Below are 26,093 nucleotides of genomic sequence, written 5' to 3' on the forward strand. Positions count from 1 at the left end.
CAAGATCTTGGGCATCACATGGAGAGTCAGTATCACCGAAGAAGTGCTACTGAATTCTGGTCAGAGGTACCTGCAGGACATCTTGATGGCGAGAAGACAGATGCTGGCAGGACACATCCTTCGCCTCTCAGACATACGCCCCGCAGAGTAGCAGTAGAGTGGACACCACCAGGCAGAAGATGATGGGGCCAACCGAAGGAGATCTGGTGAAGTATGTTTAAGGAGGAGCAAAAGAGATTGTGATGAACCAGAACTAGTGGCAGAGTCTTGCTGCCCATTGTCCATCACAGGACTGGAGGAACTAATTCTTAGTCTAAGTGATGGCAAGGGGATAATGCTTCAAGCAGGGGGAGAATAATAGTAAGAGTTGGAAAGAATCATGTCAATATTAGTATCACTTTTGGAAATTAAAAGCAATCATGATCTTGGTTCATTTCAGTATATTTGTTATTTTCCCCTGTGATTTTCTATAAGCAGAGCATCAATGATATCACTGGTAGAGTGTACTCACTGAACCATAAAGACAGAGAAAGTTTAACCAACCATCCGTGAATACAGTCAGCAACACCGTAGAACATTTATTTTTCCAAGCTATTTAGCCAGGTGTAACAACTCTTCCAAGTAATTCTTCCAGTTAGGTCAGAGAACAGCAAAAGAGGAAAGAAAGATCAGAAAAAGTGTATAAAAGATTTAAATACTAAGTTATGCCTAAATGCAAAATAGATTGTCTAAAGGAAAGTGTATAATTTTGATATTTGTATAATTTGGAAAATTGTCTGATTTTTTCATCAAATTGTTGATACACACAATTACAACTGGTTAAAAAAAAAGACAACACCAAGTGTGGCAAAAACATTCATTTTGTTCAGTTTTGTTTAACAAGGTAAACATTCTGTTCAAATTAATTATAACAAACTATTTTTTAATCACGGACAGACTGACAGTTCTTTTATTCCAAATAACAGCACCATTAAGAACACAAGTGAAAAACATTTATGTATTTCTTAGATTACAGCTATTCACAGTCTAGATATTATTACAATACAATTTGTGCAATGATCAATGTAGTGATCTACAAATCTGTGCACACATCACTGTCAGCACTGCATTTAGAGTTGTGCCATTGTTGCTCTGCACTTTCAGCTTCAGTGACATATCAAGGATGTCGTTATGTTGATGCCAAAAGTAGAAACCAGCTAGTGTTGTATAACTCGGCTCACAAAAAGTTCCTTCTATTAAAAAAAAACTCAGTGACAGCTTGCACCAAAAGTTTATGAATATCCCACCATGAGTTCTCTTAACCTTAGCGAAAAAATCATCAGCAATACATCTCACCAGTAAATTACAGCTCTGTGTTTGACCACGTATGTTTGGAGCTTTGCCATCTCTCTACCACAAGTAAAGAGTGTGACTGGATGCTCCCCATTTGGTATGCACACATTGTCAGCACTGTACTAGTAAGTGCAATACAACAGCAGCATTAGACTGATATATAATCTGTATTATTGTTGATTTATGTGTCAGATCTAATTAAATAATTTTTCTGTACACAGGCAGCAGCCTAAAACACTATGCAACCTATCTTAAAGTTAGAAGTCAGCAGCATCACATTCATTCACTGATATCTATGAAATATCACAAAGAGTAAATGCATTTTTTAAAATTCCATCATTTGCTGAAAGCTGAATAAGGTGATTAGAGTTTGTACAGATCGTTATTGGTTTTAAAAAAAACAGTCCGACAGAAAGGAACGCCATTCTTCTACAGTATGGTACGCGTGCTCTGCCCAAGGGCAGGCCCTAGGCTCATTGTCTGCTGGTGCTTCATCCTGAGTTGTTTTCTTGGCAGTTTTTTTTGTCAGTAGTGGTTTGACATTGCCTTCCACTCACTGGTGTAGGGCAAGGAGGGGCAGGTCCCAAGTCACCCTCAGCCAGAAGGGAATCAAATCCGCACTGTTGATGTTATTCAGAACCACATGCTAGCTATCTAGCCAACTCAGCTAACCAGCCCCGCCATTCTTCTAAACAATCTAAATTGTGTACAGCAGCATTTCAAAATTAGTGTCAGCATTTATTTCATGTTTGGCTGGTGGGAGGCAGGGGGCATAGGTGAGAAGAAAAACAAATGTATGATAACTAATTAATTTTTTTAAATATAAACATATCAAATTTAAAATGAAGGAAAAGTATATATTTTCTTAAATTAAGCACAGTCTGGGAAAACAAAATCACAAGAGTTCTAATACAAAACAGTTTCTCCCGAATATATTAGCGCAACATTCAGGCACAGTTTTTACATTCTAGCTAGCTCAGCTTTCATTTGTCCAGTAAGGGACAAGTTTTTAAAAAGTTATGTACACATTTGCCCTATTTTAATTGATATCATATCTAACATAAGCAATAACACTGCCATATTTTTCAATAAATGTTCCTACTTCTTAAAAAGATAGCTTTTTGCTGAAGGTGATGAACAAAACATTGGATGTTACCAAGGCCGAATAGTCAATGGTGAAATGGTTTAAAAAGAGGGGGAAAAAAAAACTTTTATTTTCCCCACAATGGAGCTGGATAAGGAATTTGACCATCCATTTTACACAACACTTAATCAACATGGAACATTCAAAGTCAGGAGAGATGGAAGAAAAGGAAGGAAAGCAGGAAAGAATTTTTTTCCCTCCTCCCATACCAATACACTTTTTAAAACAGTCCCATAAGGCAGCTTGACAGGAAGTGGAGGATCAGGAATGGGAAAATTTAGGGTTTGACTGGGGAAGGTGGGAGACAAAATTCTGACCTCAAAATATTGTAATTCTGGTCTACGGAATAAATGCATATCCCTTTCCAGAAGTGGGCAATAGTTTTTAAAATTATCCTACTGATTCCTTACAAGCTGCCAATTATAATGTGTGTATGAGAAAGTGCCAGAAAAGTGTAAAAAAATTAGAACAGAACTGGTTCCTACATCCCAGCATCCCAAGGAACCACAATTTTAATATCACAACAGCAATGTTACCTGCAACTCTGTAATGCACGAAATCCAGAGCATTAGAGAAGAATAAAAGCAAAAAAATGCAGATGATGGAAATCCAAAACAAAAACAAAAATACCCGGAAAAACTCAGCGGGTCTAGCATTAGAGAAGTCAGACTAGGAAATCAAACTAAAAAAAAAATGGCAGTGATTTAGGAGACTGATAAAGGGAAAGTTTTGTGACAGATTTTGTACTTTAACATTACAGATGTTAAAAAAGGTCTTAAAATGTCATTGTTAAAATAACCATCCCACTCTCTCTTTTGTGTGAAAATTTTCAATCACTCCTTGCAGGAGTTGAGGGCATAAGAACAAACAAGCAACACATTTGTATGCTTACAGTTAAATATTAGTTTTTCCTAGTATGCCCATGGGCATACTAATTCTAAACACTCGTTTTTGGGAGGAAGATGAAAAATCGCGAAAAAATGAAAAGTTCTCTCTCAAGTAGAGTACACGACAGATTTAATACCAACTATATTCTTTTGGATCTTAAACAAAAAATCAATGTGAATAAGGATCTTAGAACTTATTACCCTCAAAAGAAATTTTAGGTTAAATGTACAGAAAGATTAACTAATTCACTGTGCTAAATAGTGTGTGTTTAGTGCTCAGGGAATAGGGGAGATTTCCTATGAGGAACAAAATTCCTAACTTAACTATAAAGAGTTTGTATTTTACATATTGTGTGCAAAGGAAGTTTTGCCTCTTGGTTTGCCACAAAATGAGATCCAAACTTCAGCTACATTGTTTGGAGATGGGAGTGTGCAGATTTCCAGCAGCAAGAGAAATTGGGAGGAAGTCAGTCCTAGGTATTCTCGCAAACCTCTTCGTGACCTACTAGCAATGGAAAATGTTGCCCAACCCAACCCTTTTATGTTGAGCAAAGGGTGTGCCAGAGGAGACCCAAAATAAGAGAAAAAGAAATAATGCACTGCTGATTTTAGGAGTTTTTCTTTTAGTCAAAATGTTAGGCTTTACAATAACACATGTCCAGATATTCTAGAGTGGCCACTGGCATCAAATGGCACATTGGTTCTACCACCCAGAAAAACATTTTCATCGTGTAAAGGGTCAAAGCTCAATGCTTTCATAACTCTCAATCCTTTGTAATGTTAATATAAGAATACAGAACAACTCTCAAGTCTTGAATGATAATTAACATTCTTAAAAGTGCATTTTAAAAATAATGTTGCTTTTGAGGGAATTAATTTCTTAATTGGGTCATTTTCTATCAAACTATCAGTATATAGGAATACATAGTAGTTACAAAACAAAGACAGGGCAATCGGCCCAACCAGTTTGTGTCGCAATTTCTCCTCTAGTGAGCAATAGTTCTAATCATATTTATCCATCCTGTTCCCATATTACCCTTTCCATCATCCATCCACTCATTGTAATCTTGAGTGCTGACATAGTTTCTGCCTCAACCGCTATGGAAAGTGAATTCCATAGCCTCTCAACTCACCAAAAAGTTTCTCCAGCCCCCAATTCTAAATTTCTTAGATTAAATCTTGTTTTTAATGTCCTCTCGTTCTTGACCCTCAAGTTACTAGAAAAAGTCTGCTTCTATCTATCCTGTCCCATCCTTTCATAATTTTAAATGCCCCCATAATTTGGGATTTTCCTACAGAATTTCCCACCATATTTGCTCTTTGAGAACTATGATAGCACCTCTGCAACATTAATAGTACTAATAGCAATAATATAAAAACAAGATTACAATATAAAAAAAATACTGAAAGTTATATTCTGAATCATCATTCAGGCCATGTTACTTACAGAAACTCCTTGTTGTTTATGGTTCTTAATAGGAGAAATGGTTAAAAAGGGGGTATTTTACTCTTCGGTAGGCAAATATCTTCCATATTGAAATGAATTTAAATTGTGTTCCAAGAAGAGATCTACCTCAAGGATAAATATTTGCATTGTTTTTTAAAATATATATATATACATTTTATACATATAGTAGAATAATGGCCTGGTGTTTTCTTGTGCTAATTTCAGCTCAGTCAGAAGCAAATAACTTGCGGTCAGAAATCAGTCAGAAATTCACGTACTTGGTCTGCGCATTGCTCAATTATCACAGCAGTGAAATAGCCTCAGACACAAAGCAAGATATACAATGATAATCTTGATAAGGTGAAAACCACAGTGGTTTGCAAGGTTCAGTTTCAGCAAATTACTAAGGTCGTCAATTCAAATAAAGAGATGTTAGGTTAATTAATACTTTTAGCTGCCAATATTTTTGGAAGAAATCAGTGAGTCTTGATTCAACGGTTCTCATATTACTGTCTTCTGTCAAGCTACCACTGCAGCTGTGCTGCAAGAGTGTTGTTTACTTAAAAAACCCTTTACTATCATGCAACCCATTACTGGTATAAAATGTAGCAAAAGGCTTTATTTTTGAATAATATATTGTGTGATGGCTGGATATGATCAAGTTAATGAGATTTTAAAAGGTTATTTTAAAGGCCAGCAGTTCTGTGGAAAATCACAAATGACATCATCCTATTCAACTTACACTGTAGAAGAGGAAAAATAAAAAAGGATAGCTTCTGCCAGCATCACAACTGAAAACACTTCAGAATTTTCCACAATGCCGCAGCAAGTGATTTAGAACACAAAGGTCAGTGTTTGTGAATAAACTATTAATAACCACATGAGGCTGTTATGCTTGATGTAAAGTGCAAAGAAATCCAAAACAATAGCTCGGGGTACAAAATGTTGCTGCCAATATTATAACATTGGCAGAAATTGATGCAGTGATTACAAGAGCTGCACTTTATTTTGCAATGTCCTAATTTCAATTCAATCTATTAGGTAAAAGCAAAAGATCAAGAGCCTATCATTAAGTGAAAAAGTACCTTAATTAAAAGAGCAAGGTGAGTTTGGTACAACCATGCTATATGTTCATGGGATAACATCTAAAACTGTTTTATAATTAATAATCAATTTGCTTAAACAGCTCTAATTAATATAGTCATTTTCCATAACTGCCTTATGAATGTATTCAAGTATTATGAATATGTAAGCAAACAAACAAAATATTTAAAGCTGTTCTCCAAGGCTACTCTGTATCACAAAGCAGCTTAATAAAATGGGAATTCAGGAATATGGCAAAAATCTGATTGATTGTGAGATGTAAATAAATCAAGAAGCAAAACATGTGCAATGACTAATATGATTGTTCATTTATGGGCTACACAAAGGAAATTGCACTACTTGAATTGGTCCATTGTCATCTTTAAATGGAGTGTTGTAAATTGGTAATAACATAGGATAAAACAATCATAGAAATGCCTCATAAATAGTTCAATCATTTAGAATCCTACCTTGGCTAGGATATAAAGGCTAAGTATAATCGATGGGTTTCCAAGGTCACATTTTCACTATGGCTCAACATATACCAGTAAGGTCACTATAATTCATAAACCCATTAGTACTCTTGCTTGAATTAGTGTTCATTGAATAAAAGAATGTGGTTCATTTCCGATGCTTTTCTTGCATTTTTCAACAATTGACAGTTAATACATTGGCCTGAAGTCAACAGCATTTGAAAATGCTAGAGCTAATTAACATGACGAAAGAATTTCCCTCAGGAAAAATATGGTGATCCAGTGCTTTCCACTAACCAAATTTCCACATAATATTACATTCCATACATTACAATGGGTTAGTATTTAAACATCAGCCCCAAGACCAACACAATATATAAATGCAACCCTGATGGCTTATCCAATTTATATAAACTAGGAAGGTTGCAGGTTTAATGCTTAGTCTGTACTGAATTTGTCAACCTCAGTAAGGACAGTGGAATAGGAGACACTATTGACCTCAGTGTTATCCAGCATGGGGATGGGAATACAAAGAATATTTGTTGCTTCTTTAAGTCACACTCTGGAATTGCTCCTGACAGTGTTCATGTGATTCACGGAAGCCAGAGAACAGCACTGGGCTTAGTTGTGATGACACCAGACATGCAAGAATACTGTGTTGATTCTTACAATCATGCATGATTAATGGCCCCTTTGGGCAGGAGAACATTGGGCCTGTGAGAATGTTTCTCAGGATGAATCCACACCTTCAGAAAAGGGATGTGAAACAGTTGGAAAAGAAAAATAATTAAATATAAGGAAGATTTTATCTGACTGCTATGTATAGCAAATTCATAAATGTTTTATAAAATAAAATGCTTTATTAATTTAGGACTTTGTTGCATAACAGAGACAAAATCTTCCCTGATCGTCTCGAAGGACTTAAAATTTACAGAGGCAGAACTAAAGCTTAAGTTAAAACCAGAACAAAACAGCTACTGTACAAAAAATACAGTATGTGGTTCAATCAGTAACATACGCAAGATGAATAAAGACAAATAAAGGAATGAGCTGGTTGCTCATTAAATTCTACACAAGTGATGAAAAGCATCCAGTGAGAATGGGGACTGGGGTTATCAAAATATCCAACATTAGGCTATTTTAAAAGGGCTTAATGATCACATGCAGTGCTTATAAGAAAATGCACAATTTCCATATAAACGAACTACCTCAATTGTCAATTGTAAAATGACTCAATAAAAGCCCATTTAGCACCAATATATTATTTGAAGCATGGGACCATAAAGACCTTAGTGGTTAAAAGCAAATCAAATAGTGTATCATCTACATTTTAAGTTACCTTTTCTATTAAACTATTAATACCAGCCTTCATTGTAAGAAGCAACAAAATGGCAAATTCCGTGCATCAAATAAGCATTTGGCAGAGCTATTTCAAAGCACAGCAAAGTTAAAGTTGAGAATTTTTTTTCAATAATTCTAGATATTGTAGTGTTACCTCACTTGGGTATCTGAAGCGTAGAAGCTTTCTACATTGTATGTGTCTTTTTTTTGAAATATCAGCCTTCCATTCTGAAGTCCAGAAATTACCTTAAGCTTTGGTCAATAAGGTAAGAATTGCAGGAACTTTCTTCTTCATCAGATTGCCCCTGTAAACCGTCAGCTCTATTTCACAGATAATGTTCACATCATATCTAATTAAAGTTGCAACAGTTCAAGTAGCTGATGCTTCTGCCTTCACCAGGCAAAGGAGATGCTACATTATTGACCAGTGTGTGCTGCTTTGCCTCTCCAATCAACTGACATGCAAGGTCAAGGAACAGTTTTTCAACATTGTCTGACTCTTTTGCTGACGTTTCCAGGTAATGCATATTCTGAGATTCTGAGAATTCATCAGCCCTTTCTCTGGATACTTCTCGTTTCTCTGCTAAATCAATCTTGTTGCCTGTGAAATGGAGGAAAGAGGTATAAGTTAGAACATAGTTGAATGACCAGGTATCATTGCTAGAGTGTCAGAATTGGCAGTGGTAGTACTTCTGCCTCTCAGTCAGAAGGTTGCACTGTACTTGAACAGATAGGTCTGAATGTGATCAGCAGTGATATGTCAGCACTTGCCACTGACCTTGAAGAAAGCTACCCACAAAGGTTGTGATCTCCATGTCATGGATTCCATCTTTCCCAACATTAATTTGAATCTGGCACTAAGTCAAGGGGATCTCCAGAAATTCAGCAATGGTGATGTCAACAAGCAGGGTAAGCAGCCAATTGCATTGAAGAATTCTCAGAGCCATAAGCCAGGAAGAAAAACTCACATTATATTACTTCAATAAAATTTTCCAGAGGACAAAAAATTAGGACATAAGCATTAGAAGCTGAAATATCAAACAAACTTCAAAAAGGTAATTGTAAAGAAAATTATGAAATTGTTGGAATCATTTCTCTCAAGGCTGAATTTTTCTTTTACAAAATGAAAGGACTTGGCATTAACTATACATTCAGATGCCAACCTCGGATTTTTTTTAAAAAAAGGTCTTAAGTTCACCTTGGAACTGTCAACAAGCAGGCCACTTCCAAGAAATCACCTGACTATATGGCACTTAAGAAGGAGTTGTTTGTTTTGAATTGCAAAGCTCTTTAATTAATAAAAAGCTGGAAGATAAAAAGGCAATCACATGGCAGTGACAAACCTTAAGTTTGAACCTGTGGTTTTGCTTGCAGTCTTGTTGGGGAACAAGCTGGGGAAGGAAGGCTACCCTAACTGACTCCCCTCTCTACCTTGTCTGCAATTGTGTGTGGCTATCAACCTGTAGCCAGAGAACCCTCTTCTGAACGCAACTGGTCTGCATTTGGACCTACAAGGCTGAGACCAGTTGGTGAGAACTTCCAGACATCCACCAGGACCAGCGATCCATCTTCACACGAGGGAACTCCAGGTCGACGGCAATGAGACCCTGCGGACTTTATCCTTTATTTTATAACACCCATCCTCCAAAGCCCATCCCTGCAGAGACTCTATCTGTTTGTCCATTGTTTGTCTGTGTGCATGCTGGGGGATTTCTTTAGGAAGATATAGTTATACTTCGCAATTATAATTGTGCGTTAACTAGTACTTGCAACTTGTAAAAAGAAGTTTTGTTTTAAAATAAGTTAGTCATTGAGTATTTTGAAAGAAGCCTGGTCAGCGTCCCTTTTCTTCTAGGTACTAGAGATATAGGTACACAATTGGCCACTTCAGTGAGAAAATTAAACATTTAATTAACGGTATGGCCTGCAGAGTAGTGGGGCTTGATAATTTCTGCACTTCTCCCATCCCAGTCATAACATTATAATGCATAAAAATTGACATTCCAGAAATATAAAATGAGTTTTCCAGGGCCTAAGAGGCTCTTGGCTAGTAGTTATGACTTCATATGCCACTGAAAACCCAGTTACACTTCATTAAGAAGGCATAACTTTCTTCAGGAGTTTTAACAGTGATATAATCGTTTATATTTATATAATGTATAAAACCCAAAGTTTACATCAGTTCAGTGATTTCAGAAGATTGTTGTCTGTGGGGACATCAACAACACGCCTTGTGGAGGAGCAACTAGATTTCTGTTTAACTGTGCATGTATGGATATCAGAAGTTGTCATTTTTACAGAGTAATGACAGCAGACACAGTTTCAACATCATTTCAACGCCAAAATCTGGGCTATTAACAAGAATGACAAATCGGAAGAAACATTAAAATAAACACATCTGCCCTCTCAGTTGGATGTAAGAAAACTAGTGGCGCTATTTGAAGAAGAGCAGGGCATTTCTTCTCATGCCTTGGCCAACATCTAGATATCCCATCCAAACAGAATTTGATTATTTATATAATTATTGTTTGTACTACCGTACTGTGCACAATGTACCACAAACAACATTGTCTGCCATATTTTACAACACAACAGTGATTATATTTCAAAGGTTCATAGAAACATAGAAAATAGTAGGCCATTCGGCCCTACTAGCCTGCTCCACCATTCATTATGATCATGGCTGATCATCCAACTCAATAGCCTGCTCCTGCTTTCTCCCCATATCCTTTGATCCTTTTCACCCCAAGAGCCATATCTAACTCCTTCTTGAAAACGTATAATGTTTTGGCCTCAACTACTTTCTGTGGTAGCAAATTCCACAGGATCACCACTCTCTGGGTGAAGAAATCTCTCATTTCAGCCCTAAATGGCCTACCCCGTTTCCTCAGACTGTGACCCCTGGTTCTGGACTGCCTCACTATCAGGAACATCCTTCCTGCATCTACCCTGTCTAGTCCTGTTAGAATTTTATAGGTTTCTGTGTGATTCCCCCCTCATTCTTCTGAACTCCAGCAAATATAATCCTAACCGACTCAATTTCTCCTCATATGTCAGTCCCGCCATCCCAGGAATCAGTCTAGTAAATCCTTGCTGCACTCCCTCTATAGCAAGAACATACTTCCTCAGAGAAGAAAACCAAAACTGCACACAATATTCCAGGTGTGATCTCACCAAGGCCCTGTACAATTGCAGCAAGACATCCCCGTTCCTGTACTCGAATCCTCTGGCTATGAAAGCCAACATACCAACTTTTCCTTCTTTACCACCTGCTGCACCTGCATGCTTACCTTCAGCGGCTGGTGTACGAGGGCACCCAGGTCTCGTTGCACATTCCCTTCTCAATTTATAGCCATTCAGATAATAATCTGCCTTGCTGTTTTTGCTACCAAAGTGGATAACCTCACATTTATCCACATTATACTGCATTTACCATGTATTTGCCCACTCATTCAGCTTGTCCAAATCACACTGAAGCATCCCTGCATCCTCCTCACATCTCACCCTCCCGCTCAGTTTTGTGTCATCTGCAAATTTGGAGATATTACATTTGCATTCTTCTTCGGATGTGAAGTACTTTGAACCGCAATGGAAGGTGCTATAGGAGTCCAAATGATTTATTTTCTTCAGATAAAGTGGATTAAAAAAATCCATCAGGAAGACAGTCCAGAAGAACATTTTTAACCCAGGCAGGGGTCCTTATATCCTTCAAGGACCTTCCATGATGATTTTGATTGGACATTATTCTTAGTATGATTCAATGGAATCAATTCCCATTCCCCCACCCCTGCCTGAGTGCAAGTTAGCAGATCTGAACTGCACTCTGCCTGAAGGGACTGAATCCTCCTTTTATTTCTGGATTGAGTGTACATAACAACCCTAATATTCCCTGCTGTGGTTATGCTCTTTAAAGGGGTTTGTACTCAAAAGTAAGAGGTGCAACTATAATGGCTGCCAAAATCAGTCATGACAGCTGGCATCAAGGCCTTCTGGTTGCTAACTAAATACACATCTCATGCTCTGATAATAATAATCCTGCTATCTCTCTCTGTAGCCACAATGGGTTTGCTTTGAGCTCCTTCTCAGGAACTTTGATCTGAGGAGATGGGGCACTAAGGCCACTTACTATGGATGCCATTGCATCTGGTTCAGGATCCAGGAACATGAACTGGGACACATGATGATATCAATCATAACTCATTACCATAGCCTTCTGCCTACCTTGGGTAAACCCTCAAAAATTTGCATGAATCCAGTGTTACAGAAGTCACTTATGGGAGAAGCTTATAGGCCTGCTAAGAGTAACTGCGCTGTTGGACAGGGTATACAGGAAGAAATAAGGGGGCTTGTAAGGAAGATACGGCAATAATTATGGGTGATTTTAATCTACACATAGATTGGACCAATCAGATTGACAAATGTAGCCTGGAAGATGAGTGCAGAGAGTGCTTTTGGGACAATTTCTTAGAGCAGTATGAATTAGAGCCAAGTAGACAACAAGCCTGGTGGTGTGCAATGAGGCAGGTTTAATTAATGACCTTACAGTAAAGGAGCCTCTAGGGAGCAGTGATCAAAATATAATTGAATTTTGCATTCAGTTTGAAAGAGAGAGGGTGAGAAGTGTGGGTTTAAGACTAATGTCTTAACTTAAATAAGACAATTACAAGATTATGAAGACCAGGTTGGCTAATGTGAACTGAGAAAATAGGTGAAAAGGTATGTCTGTAGAAATGTAGTGGCAGATGTTTAAGGAGATATTCCATAACTGTCAGCAGATATATTCCAGTGAGAAAGAAGGAGACAAGGAGAAGAAGGATGCACCATCTGTGGCTAATTAAAGAAATTAAAGGTAGTATCAAATTGAAAGAAAATGTAAGCAATACTGTGTAGGTTAGTGGTAAGTCAAAAGACTGGACAAATTTTAGAAATAAGCAAAGAAAATGACAAAAAAAATTAATAAGGAGGGAGACATTAAGAGTATGAAAGAAAGCTAGCTAGAAATATAAGAACAGATGGAAAGAGTTGCCACAAGTATTTTAAAAAGGAAAAGAGTAGCTAATTGAGCCTTGGTCCCTTAGAGTGCGAGACTGGAGAATAAATAATGAGAAACAAAGAAACAGTGGAAGCGTTGAAAAAGGTATTTTGCATCTGTCTTCACTGTAGAAGACACAAAAAACAAGCCAAGAACACTTGAAAAATCAAGCGGTAAAAGAAAGAGAGGAACTTAAAACAATCACAACCACTAGGGAAAAAGTATTGGGGAAACTATTAGAGCTAACGGTTCACAAGTTTCCTGGACCTGATGGCTGTCATCTTAGGGTCTTAAAGTAAGTGGCTGCAGAATAGTAGATGCATTGGTTGTGATCTTCCAAAATTCTCTAGATTCTGAAAAGTTCCGATTGGATTGGAAAATCGCGAATAGAGTCATAGAGGTCTGCAGCACAAGAAAAAGGCACATCGGCTTGCACCAGTCAAACAAGTACCTAAATATTCTAATCCCATTTTCCAGCACTAGGCCCATAGCCTTATATGTCATGGCATCGCAAGTGCACATCCAAAAAATTCTTAAATGTTGTGAGGGTTTCTACCTCTACCATCCTTTCGGGCAGTGAGTTCCAGATTCCCACCACCCTCTGGGTGAAAAAATTCTTACTCACATCCCCTCTAAACCTCCTGCCCCTTACCTTAAATCTATACCACCTGGTTATTGATCCTTCCACCAAGGGGAAAAGTTCCTTCCTGTCTACCCTATCTATGCCCCTCAATTTTATACACCTCAATGTAACAGCTTTATTCAAGAAAGGAGGGAGTCAGAAAGCAGGAAACTATGAGCTGGTTAGCTTAATGTCCATCATAGGGAAAGTGCTAGAAACAATTATTAAGGACGTAATAGCATGACATTTAGAAATTCATAATATAAACAGACAGAGTCAACATGATTTTGTGAAAGGAAAATACCAAGCAACAGGGATAAAAAGGGGATTTGCAGATGTGGTGTTCTTGGATAAGCAGAAGGTATTTGACAGGTGCCACTAAGGTTACTTCACAAAATCAAAGCTCATGGTGTAGGGGGTAACATATTAGCATGGGTAGAGGATTGGTTAACTACCAGCAGAGAGTAGGGATAAATGGGTCATTTTCAGGTTAGCAAGCTGTCACTCATGGAGTGCCACAGAGATCAGTGCTGAGCCCTCAACTATTTACAATCTATATCAATGACTTGGATGAAGAGGCTGAATGCATGATAGTTAAATTTGCTGATGACATAGATAGGTAGGAAAGTAAGTTGGCAAGAGGACATAAAAGGTTTACAGAAAGATATAGATAGGTTAAGTGAGTGGGCAAAAAACTTGACAGAGTATAATGTGGGCAAATGTAAACTTGCCCACTTTGGCAGGTAGAATTGAAAGGCAATATATTATTTGAAAGGAGAGAGACTGCAGACCTCTACGGTACAGAGGGATCTGACTGTCCTGGTACAATAATCACAAAAGGTTGGTATGCAGGTACAAGTAATAGGTTTCAATTGAAGGGAAATTTTAAAAATCAAAAAGAAAGGAGAGCGCAGAGGTGCACGGTAGCGAAGAGATGAACAATAATCAAAGTGTGAGAGGAGGGGCAGAAAATATAAGCAGAAAGGTGCAACAGGATTCAGAACCAGAAAAAACAATAATGGTAAAAACTCAAAGCTTAAGGCTCCTTATCTGAATGTACGCAGCATTTGTAACAAGATGGGTGAGTTGACATCACAAATAGAAATAACTGAATATAACTTGATAGCCAATACAGAGATGTAGTTGCAGCATGACCAAGACTGGGAACTCAGTATTCAACATTCCAGAAAAACAGGCAAAAAGGAAAAGGAGGTAGGATAGCTTTGTTAATAAAGGAAGGTATCAGTACAGTGGTGAGTAGTGATGTAGGTCCAATAGGTCATGATGTGGAACCAGTTTGGGTGGAAATAAGGAAACAAGGGGAAGAGGTCACGGGTAGGAGTCGTCTATAGGCCCGGGAAGAGTTTTCTCACTGTAGGACAAAGTATAAATCAGGAAATAATGGAGGCGTGCAAGAATGGTGCTATAATTGTCATGGGTGATTTTAATCTGAATATTGACTGGAAAAATCAGATTGGGAGGGGTAACATGGAAGACAAATTTGTAGAGTGCACCAGGGATTGTTTCTTAGAGCAATATGTTACACAGCCTACCTGGGAACAGGCTATTTTAGATCTAGTTATGTGTAATGAGGTGGGATTAATAAAAGTTATCGTAGTTAAGGATCCTCTGTGGGGTAGCAGTCTCAATATGGTAGAATTTCAAATTCGGTTTGAGAGCAAGCTCCTCTGGTCTCAAACCAGCGTCCTCAACTTAAATAAGGGCAATTACAGAGGTATGAAGAAAGAGTTGTGTAAAGTAGGCTGGGAAAATAGACTAAGGAGGTCAGTGGATGAGCAATGGCAAACATTTAAGCAGATATTTCATAATGCTCAACAAAAATTTAACCCAGTTAAAAAGAACTCAATGAGAAGGATGAACCACCTGTGCTTAACAAAGATGGTCAAGGAGAGTATCCAATCAAAAACTAAAGCATACAAAGTGACAAAAAGTGATAGGCCAGAGGATTGGGATTTTTTTTTTTTTAGGAACCAGTAGCAGATGACTAAAAAGTTAACAAAGAAGAAGAAAATTGGATTATGAAATTGGCAAGAAATATTAAAACAAACAGCAAGAGTTTCTACGGGTATATGAAAAGAAAGAGAGTGGCAAAACTGAGCGAGGGACCCTTGGAGGATGCAACTGGAGATTTGATAATGGGGAACAAGGAAATGGCAGATAATTTAAACCAATATTTTGCATCGGTCTTCACGGTGGAGGACATTATAAACATCCCAAAGATATCAGATAAGCAAGGGGTTAATAGGAGGAAGGATCTTGTAACAATCTCTATCACGAGGGACAAAGTATTTGATAAATTAATGGGGCTAAAGACAGACAAGTTGCCAGGACCTGATGGCCTGCATCTAAGAGTTTTAAAGGAAGTGGCTGCCAAGATAGTGGAGGCATTGGTCAAAATATTCCAGAGCTCACTGGATTCCGGGAGGATCCCAGCCAATGGGAAAACCACTAATGTGACACTCCTGTTTGAGGAGGGAGAGAGACAAAAAGCAGGAAACTATAGGCCAGTCAGCCTAACATCTGTCACTGGGAAAATGCTAGAGTCCATTATTAAGGAAGAAACAGCAGGATATTTAAAAAAGCTTAACGCAATCAAACAGAGTCAACATGGTTTTTTTGAAAGGGAAATCACGTTTGACAAATTTGCTAGAGTTCTTTGAGGATATAACATGCAGAGTTGATAAAGGGGAGCCAATAGATGTAGTGTATTTGGATTTTCAGAAGGCATTCGATAAGGTGCCACATAAAAGGTTATTGCACAAGATAGGAAGGAGTTCATGGTATTGGGGGTAATATATTAGCATAGATTAAGGATTGGTTAACACACAGAAGACAGAGAGTCAGGATTAATGGGTATTTTTCAGGTTGGAAAGATGTAACTAGTGGAGTGCCACAAGGATCAGTCCAAGGCCAACAGTTATTTACTATCTATATTAATGACTTGGAGGAGGGGGCAGAGTGTAATGTACCCAAATTTGCTGACGATACAAAAATAGGTGGGAAGGCATGTTGTGATGAGGCCATAAGGAATCTGCAAGGGATATAGATAGGCCGAGTGCGGGCAAAATCTTGGTAGATGGAGTTTAATGTAGGAAAGTCTGAGGTCATGCATTTTGCTAGGAAGAATCAAAAGGCAGACTTTTATTTAAGCAGAGAAAGACTCAAAAAAAGTGCAGCACAGAGGGGTCTGGGTGTTCTTGTGCATGAAACACAAAGTTAATATGCAGGTGCAGCAAGTAATTAAGGCAGCAAATAAAATTTGGCTGTATTGCTAGGGGGTTGGAGTTTAAAAATAGGGAAGTCTTGTTACATCTGTACAGGGTGTTGGCGAGGCCACACTTGGAGTACTGTGTACAGTTTTGGTCCCTGTATTTAAGAAAGGATATACTGGCATTGGAGGCAGTTCAAAAAGAATTTCACTAGACTGATTCCTGGGATGAAAGGTGTTGACTCGTAAAGAATGGTTAAGCAGGTTAGGCTTTTATTCTTTAGAGTTTAGAAAAGTGAAGGGTGATCTTATTGAAATGTATAAGATTCCGAGGGGGCTTGACAGGATAGATGTTGAGAAAATGTTTCCACTAGTGGGGGAATCTCAAACTAGGGGACATAGTTACAGAAAAAGGGGACACTCATTTAAAACTGAGATGCGAAAGAATTTCTTCTGTCAGAGCGTAGTGAATGTCTGCAATTCCCTACCCCAGAGAGTTGTGGAGGCTAGATCACTAAAAGGATTTAAAGAGGAGTTAGATAAATTTTTGAAATATCGGGGAGTTGAGGGCTATTAGGAGCTGCCATGAAAGAGGAGTTGAGGCCTGGAGCAGATCAGCCATGATCTTATTGAATGGTGGGGCAAGCTTGAGGGGCTGAATAGCCTATTCCTGCTCCTACTTCTTACGTTCTTGAGACAGGTAATGGAATGATGGCAGTTATTGCAAGAGGAATGGAATATAGAAGTAGGAAAGTTTTACTGCAGCTGTACAGGACTGTGGTGATACTGCATCTGGAATATTGTGTACAGTTTTGGTTTCCTTACTTAAGAAAGGGTATTATTGCATTAGAAGCTGTTCAGAGAAGGTGCACTCAACTTAGATGAAGGACTTATCTTAGGAGGAAAGGTTGAGCAGGTTGGACCTATGGCCGTTGGGCATTTAGAAGAATGTGAGGTTATCTGATTGAAACATATGAGATCCTGTGGGGCAAAAACAAAAATTGCTGGAAAAACTCAGCGGGTCTGACAGCATTTGTGGAGAGAAAGACAGAGTTAACATTTCGAGTCCGTATGACTCTTCTTCAGAACTAAAGAGAAGTAGAAATGTGGTGAAATATATACTGTTTAAGGGGAGTGGGACAGGTGAAGCTGGATAGAAGGCCAGTAATAGGTGGAGGCAAAGGAGAGATTGCAAAAGGTATCAATAATGAAAGGTCGAAGGGGTGTTGATGGTGGTGATCCTGGCTAAAGGAGGTGCTAATGGTGCAGGATGAGTAAGTGACAGATGGCCCTAGTGGGGGTGAGATGGGGGGAGGGGACATTGTGGGAGAAAATCCATGATTGAATGGCAGAGCAGGCTCGATGGGCTGAATGGCCTAATTTCTGCTCCTATGTCTTATGGTCTTATACGGGGAGAAGGCAGGAGAATGGGGTTGAAAAACTTATCAACCATGATTGAAAGGAGAAGCAGACTCAATGGGCCGAATGACCTAATTTCTGCTCCTGTGCCTTATGGTCTAAAAGATCGAAATAAGCTAAAATGCGGGAATAAAACAACTAATGGAAATAAATTGAAACAAATAATAGAAATAGAGGATGCTGTTCCTCCAGTTTGCGTTGAGCTTCACTGGAACATTGCAGCAGGCCGAGGACAGACATGTGGGCATGAGAGCAGGGTGGTGTGTTGAAATGGCAAGCAACAGGAAGGTCTGGGTCATGCTTGCGGACAAAACAGTAGGTGTTCCACAAAGCAGTCACCCAGTCTGCGTTTGGTCTCTCCAATGTAGAGACCACTGCATTGGGAATGGCGAATGCAGTGGACCAAATTGAGAGAAGTGCAAGTGAAGCACTGCTTCACTGGAAAGGGGTGTTTAGGCCCTTGGGTGGTGAGGAGGGGGAAAGTAAAGAGGCACCTCCTGCGATTGCATGGGATGGTGCCATGGGAGGGGGTGGAGGTGTAGGAGGTAATGGAGGAGTGGACCAGGGTGTCCCAGAGGGAACGGTCCCTACAGAACGCCGACAGTGGGGGTGAAAGGGAGATGTGTTTGGTGGTGGCATCATGCTGGAATTGGCAGAAATGGCAATGCTTTGAATGCAGAGGCTGGTGGGGTGAAAAGTGAGAACAAGGGGGAACCTGTCATGGTTCTGGGAGGGAGAGGAAGGCGTGGGGGCAGAGGCATGGAAGATGGGTCAGACACAGTTCAGAGCCCTGTCAACCACAGTGGGTGGGAAACCTTGGTTAAGGAAAAAGGAAGACATGTCAGAAGTACTGTTTGGAAAGTGGCATCATTGGAACAGAAAAGATCCTGTAGGGTGACAGGGTGGATGCTGAGAGGATTTCCCCCCTTGTCGGGGAGTCTAGAACTAGGGAATATAGTTTAAAATATTGGAGGTCTTCCATTTAAGATTGAGATGAGGAAAAATTTCTCAGAGGGTCATTAGTCTGTGGAATTCTCTTCTCTAGAGAGCAGTAGAGACTGGGCCATTAAATATATTCAAGGCTGAGTTAGGTAGATTCTTGATCAGCAAAGGAGTTCAAGGTTATGAGGGACAAACAGGAAAATGGAGTTGAGGCCACAATTAGATCAGCCATGATCTTATTAATGGCAGAGCAGGCTTGAGGGACCAAATGGCCTACTCCTGCTCCTAATTTTTGTTCTTTGCTCCCTTTTCCTCTGCTCTGAGGTCAGGAAAAAATACTAAGCCCAATTGTAATGTCCAGGAAAATTAGCCTCCATGAATTTTAATTGTACTGGCGCGAAAAGATTCATTAACACATTTCATTCAACCTTCTTCCATGGCCTACTTGATAAAGACAATATCCAGAGTAATATTAAGTGATGCAATCCTAGAAGCTCAATACTCAACACCTGGTCAGTGTTGATGCACTTTTTCCTCACCCAAGGCAACAACAGCTACAAATTAGCCTGAACACATCTGGATTAGAAAGTGGAGAAACTTCTCAAGGCTTCCACCTCAATGTTATTCATCCTGCTGGAATGTATTGTGTGGGCATTGAGAGAAGGACATGATCAAGCTTAACTGTGCTATTTATCATGATTACATAGCCTTCTCACACGGTCTACGCTTACAAATGATGAATGGACACGAGAAAGGTATTGAGGATTGGTGGACTCATGAAGCCATACCATTTAAGAAAAAAAGGAATAAATGAAAAAAATGAAAATGAAAAAGCCCCCTTCTATAGTGGGAAAAGCTGCATCCTAACTTTTGCAACATGAGACCTGCTAATCTTCAAAGTCATGTTGTAATTTCACAGTATAATTTTTTTTTAAATTGGGGCAAAAATGGGGATAGAAGTGTAGGCATAATTGTGAAAATACAAATCAGAAGAAAAAGTCTGGGATGACCATTATTGCTGTTCCTGTGCTAATTTCACGTAGGACACCAATTAGTGTGTTCTATTAAACTGGTTTCTGCACCCCAATTCTGATTGTGCGCTTGTTTCCCTTCTGTCATCTCAGCTTCTGAAATCCATTTTTGCAGAAGGCAGAAATATGGGAGTGAGGAAGAGCTCAATATCAAGTTAAACATATTTTGGATACCATGGCAACATCAACACATTTGGTAGAAAAGTCAAACAACCCCCACCTTCAACCACAGAATCTGAAGCAAACATTTAATCGAAACAGTTCCCATGTTTTGAAAGGAAAACATTACAAATATTCCACGAGTAGGAATCCCCATTACCAACTTAATTCTCTCTTTACATTTCAATAAATCTATATCCATTAGACAATGTAGAGCTGATAATACAACATTATATCTTCAGGCACTCATGCTAGCTGTATAGGCCTCGAGTAACCAATATTGTACAACCTTCCCTATGGCACTTACAGTTTCAATAAGGGATGCTGGAAATATTGCTGCAGTAGCCCGATACAGCTAGGACAGCCTTTAACAGCGAGGAATTTTCAGATAACAGTAATAAAATACTAGGAACATGGAAGTCCATTGGACAGAATTTCAAGTGAGAAACAATTTTTTCAATGGGATTTTTCTCCCACCTTCCCAGCAGAAGGAGAAGGTAACAAATGCAAATGTAGTTACACAAGTTGACCAATTTTCTCTCAGCTGCAGATTGACCAAATTTGCATCAAAACAGGAAACTGGAAAGCCCTGCAGGATCAGAGGTAAAGAAAATTCAATGAAGTCGTGGAATGTGAACTGCAGTCCATTCAGGGCACTTTAACATTATAAGATCATAAGAAATAGGAGCAGGAGCAGGCCATTCAGCCTATTGGGCCAGCTCCACCATTCAATAAAATTATGGCTGATTGGAAAGTAGATTTAAGTCCACCTTCCTGTCTGCTCCCCATAACCCTCAACTCCCATGTCGATCAAAAATCCAACTCCACCTTGAATACATTCAATGACACAGCCTCCACTGCTCTTTGGGGAAAGAGTTCCAAAGGTTAACAACCTTCAAGAGAAGAAATTCCTCTTCATCTGTGTCTTAGATGGGATACTCTATTTTTAAACAGTGCCCCCTTAAACAACATTACTATACTTTCACACTGCAATCTATTCAAACTTGCTATTAAATAATGGAGGAAGGCTTGTTATTTCCAGTTAGTCTAAAATGTCTGTCAAAATATTATGTTTAATCAAACCTCAAACAAATAGGATTCTCAACTGCCCTGAAATGACCAGGCATTTCCCAGAAAATACCAGGTGGTTTTAGGATTACCACTAGTTACGGGTAGAATATTAGGGTATTACATAATTTACTCCTAGTTACATATAAACTATCAGTTATTATTTTTGGTTATGTTAGGAATCTGAATTTTACTTAGTTATAAATGCAATTTCATTGGTCCAATCAAAGTTCTTCCTATCTCTGATTTTCTCTCTACACATTGCTCCCCCAACTTCAGTTTCCTCACCTGCGCTCTTCCCCATTTCCCACTCCTCTGTACCTCTTCACAGGTGACCTCCTGGTTCTTGAAACTTGTCACACAACAGCCACGGATGCAAAATCATCCATTAAAAGGTAAATGCAATAACATCTGTAGAGGTTTATGTGCTGAGATGTCACGAGGTCTTTAATGGAACCATCTATACGCTGGACATCACCACTGGCCAGAAGCTGAACTGGACCAACCATAGCATCTCGGCCACAAGAACAGGACAGAGACTGGATATTCTGATGTGGCTCACGTACTGACCCTTCAAAAGCCTCTCTACTATCTACAAGGCTCAAGTCAGGGTACTTAATTTCTACCCCTGCATCTCAATTAATATTCACCTTCTCTAACACCGGCACATTGTTGCTCCAGTATGTACAATGTACAAAGTTCACTGTAACAATGCACTAATGTTACTTCAACAATAACTTCCCTATGATCTCAACAACATAAGTAGCACTGGTGTAGTAATACCACTGCCTCCAAGACACACATAATCCTGTCTTGGATGTACATTGCCATTTCTTCAGTGTCACTGGGTCAGAATCATGGAATTCCCCAACATTGTGGGTTCAAAAGGAATGCGGCAATTCACGGAGAACATGCACCTTCTCAAGGCAACAAATGCATCTTTGCTTACATCAAAAGGACAAATAACAAAACTAAGGTGCACAATTATTGCTTTAACCATGATAAATTGTAGGCACTGCTCTTTTGACTTACCAACTAAAACAGTGGTAACTTTATTGCTTGCATACTGCTCAATCTCCCTCAGCCATTCAGGAAGACAGCGGAAAGATTCTTCACATGTGATATCATAGGTCAATATTAAGGCATTTGCACTGCGGTAGTAGCTCTGTGTGATGGATCGAAACCGTTCTTGTCCAGCAGTATCCCAAATCTGGAGCTATGGGAAATTAGACAAAAAATAATTAAAAATCAATATGACTCATTGCAAAAGAATGTGAAACCTTTGGGCATCATTTTCACCTAACCCATCCAGCTTGAAGCTGACGGGATTGGGTTTACTGGCTGTTCTATATTCCATCAGGTTTTGCTTTCCACTGATTTTGGTGTGGCATGTTAAACAGAAACCCAACCTGTTCCAGTCAGTTTCCCACAGAATGGGAAGGGTTAAAATAAGCATTTACAAATTTAAATTAAAATTAATTAAATTAAAATTAAAATTTTCCTTTGTAGATTCAAACTCCCCAGCCAATTCTCTCCATTATTGGGAGTTATTGGACCTATGATCAGCACGTTCCCACAAAATTGGGCTTCAGAATACCTTCCTAGCAGAGTGAAGTATAGAATCTGCATCCTACCACTCCACAACACCACATACTCCTGCTCAAATATACCAGCATCAGGATTTTTTTTTATGGAAAAGCGTATCTACACACTTACTTATTCATTTGGGCAGACATCCTGTTAATCTGCTTTTAGTAGTCAAGTATAGGAAATTCCATGATCTGTCTGAACCAATGCTAAAAGATTTTAAACCAAGGCCCCTTTTGTAAGTCACAAAAACTTGCATTTATATAGTGCCTTTAGCATGGAGAAATGTCACAAGGTGCTTCATAGAGACATAGCAGACAAAACTGGACAGTGAGATAAAGGAGAGATGTTAGGGTGGTCAGATAGATGGGTATTTAGAGAGGGAGGTGGAGAGGTTTAAGGAAGGAATCATGTGTAACAAACCAATTAGAGTTTTTTGAGCATGTAACTAGTAAGGTACATAAAGACAAACCTGAGAATGTAGTGCATATGGATTTTCAAAAAGCATTCGATCTGGTGCCACACAAATTATGACAGTTTTAGGGCTCATGGAATTGAGGGTTGATTGACTGACAGAAAACAGAGTAAAAATAAGTGGGTCATTATACAAGTCTCCTCTGAGTCAGAAGATTGTGCATCAAACCCAAGTATGGAATCAGATGACTTAATCCAGGCTGGCACTTGAGAGCAGTGCTAAGAGAATACTGCATGTTCAGGGAGTGCTACCAGATCACTTGTTTAAATTTCTCCAATCAGGTTTTCCATCTTTGTCACGATTCTGAAATAGGTTTAACGTCACAAATGATATCCATTGTGACGCATTATCCCTTCTTGCAGTGTTTGACATAGTTGACCACACCAACCATCCTCCATTACTTTCCCCCATTGTCTAGTTCAGTGGCATTTCCTGCTTGGCTCCACTCCATATGATTGTAGCTAGAGCATCCTCAGCAATGAATTTTCATTCTGTCCCACGCAGTTACCTCTGGAACCTTGTGGACCTATCACTGACCCTCCTCCTCACCTACATGTTGCCCCTTGATATCACCCACAACTTTGGATCAGCTTTCACATGTGTACCCAACTTCTTCACCAACCATCTACTGCTTCAGTGGTGTCAGACTGCTTGTTTGATATCTAATGTTCAATAAGCTACAATTACTCAGAGTTAAATGCTGGGTAAGCCAAAGCAATCGACTGATATAAAATCAGAAGGTGCTGTAAATATTCAGGAGGTCTGGCAGCATCTGTGAAAGTAGAAACAAACTTCACATTTTGAGTCAAGTATGACAGAAGAGTACATAATGAGGCTTGACTGAACCAGAAATCCATTAGCCTTTGAAACATTTGAGCCCCTGGGGGAAACACTGCTTGATTGACTGCTCTAGCTCTCTGATCTATTCTGTCAATTGCACAATGTTTATTTACACAAGATGAATATATTTCAAGTACCTGCAGTTTCAGCTCTTGATAGACTAAAGGGTCTGGATGATTGACACTTTCGTTGAGCTGGAGTAAAAAGGTGTATTTTTTTTTAAAAAGAGACTTATCAATAAATGACTTTTTAAAAATGATTTTTCAAAGGCTTTTTTTAAAAAAAGAGATCCCATTGGCATTTTCAGTTTGATTGGTTCTGTGCCATGTATAGTGGGTGAATGGACATGAAAGTGCCATAGCTTTGCATGGGGGCATAAGAGGCCATGGAAGGTGTGTGTGGGGCATAAGTTAGCATGAGGGATGGTTTGCATGCCATAGGTTTGCATGGATGGCATGAGGAGCCAAGGGATGGGTGGAGGGGCAGAGTTTGGCATGGGGCATTAGGGGTGGATGAGAGAAATAGCTTGGCATGACGAGAACTTTCTGAACTTACCTTTCAAAAGGTTCCCTCATGCAGACTATGGTTGACGACAACCCTGAGGTGGACAAATCCAACCCAGCCAATTAGGGTCCACGTCAGTCTACTCTTGCTCATCGTCAAAGTGATGGAAAGGATTGTCAACAGTGCTATCAAACGGCACTTACTCAACAATAACCTCCTCACCAAAGCTCAGTTTGGATTCTGCCAGGCCACTCACCTCATGACCTCATTGCAGCCTTGGTCCAAACAAGGACAAATGAGCTGAATCCAAGGAAGGAGGAGAGACCACCTGCCCTTGACATCAAGGCAGCATTTGAATGAGTGTGGCATCAAGGAGCCCTAGCAAAACTGGAGTCAATGAGAATCAGGGGAAAGACTCTCCAATGGTTCGGGTCACAGAATCACAGAATTTCAATGGCACAGGAGGGGGCCATTCGGTCCATCATGTCTGCACCAGCTCTCCTAATGAGCATTATGACCTAGTGCCATTGTCCTGCTTTATCCTCGTACCCCTGCACATTGTTTCTATTCAAATAACCATCTAATGACCTCTTGAATGCCTTGACTGAACCTGCCTCCATCATATATCCAGGCAGTGCATTCCAAACCTGGACCACTCGTTGTATGAAAAGATCTTTTTCTCACGTCACATTTACTTCTTTTGCAAATCACTTTAAATCTGTGCCCTCTTGTTCTTGATCCTTTTACGAATGGGAACAGCTTCTTCCTATCTACTCTGTTCAGACGCTTCATGATTTTGATCATCTCTATCAAATCTCCTCTTAGTCTTCTTCTCTCCAAGGAGAACAGTCCCAGCCTCTCCAATCTATCCTCATAGCTGAAGTTTCACATCCCTGGAACCATTCTTGTAAACCTCTTCTGTACTCTTTCCAAAGTGTTCACACCCTTCCTGTGTGGTGCCCAGCTCTGTACTCAATATTCCAGCTGAGGTCTAATGAATGTCTTATATAAATTCAGCATAACCTCCTTGCTCTTATACTCTATGCACCTACTAATAAAGTCCAGGATACTATATGCTTTATAAATTGCTCTCTCCATCTATCCTGCCACTTTCAACGATCAATGCGCAGATACACCCAGGTCTTTCTGTTCCTGCACTCCCTTCAAAATTTCACCCCTTATTTTGTATTATCTGTTCATGTTCTTCCTACCGAAATGAATCACCTCACACATTTCCGCATTGAGCTTCATCTGTCACCTATCTGCCCACTCCACCAACTTGTCTACGTCCTTTTGAAGTTCTATGCTGCCCTCCTCACAGTTTAGAACACTCCTAAGCTTCGCATCATCTGCAAACTTTGAAACTGTCCCCTGCATACCAAGATCTGGGTCATTAATATATATCAAGTAAAGCAAAGATCTCAATACTGACCCCTGGGGAAATCCACTACAAACCTTGCTCCAGCCCAAAAAATATC

At 39.4% G+C, this 26,093-nt stretch overlaps 1 protein-coding gene across 5 annotated transcripts in view; it reads right to left on the bottom strand.

Annotated features, from left to right (window-relative positions):
• Positions 1-842: 842 nt before the first annotated feature.
• Positions 843-26,093, bottom strand: part of rab30 (RAB30, member RAS oncogene family) — a 105,599-nt gene continuing 80,348 nt past the window's right edge. For all 5 annotated transcript variants that reach the window (XM_041199120.1, XM_041199119.1, XM_041199121.1 and 2 more), the window contains 2 exons: positions 22,242-22,425; positions 843-8,308 (listed from right to left, as the gene is read on the bottom strand). In XM_041199120.1, coding sequence (XP_041055054.1) covers positions 8,058-8,308; positions 22,242-22,425 — 435 coding nt within the window. In that variant the 3' untranslated portion in view covers positions 843-8,057. The remainder of the gene's footprint in view (positions 8,309-22,241; positions 22,426-26,093) is intronic.

The sequence above is a fragment of the Carcharodon carcharias genome, chromosome 11 (genome assembly GCF_017639515.1).
Source record: "Carcharodon carcharias isolate sCarCar2 chromosome 11, sCarCar2.pri, whole genome shotgun sequence".
NCBI classification, from domain to species: domain Eukaryota; kingdom Metazoa; phylum Chordata; class Chondrichthyes; order Lamniformes; family Lamnidae; genus Carcharodon; species Carcharodon carcharias.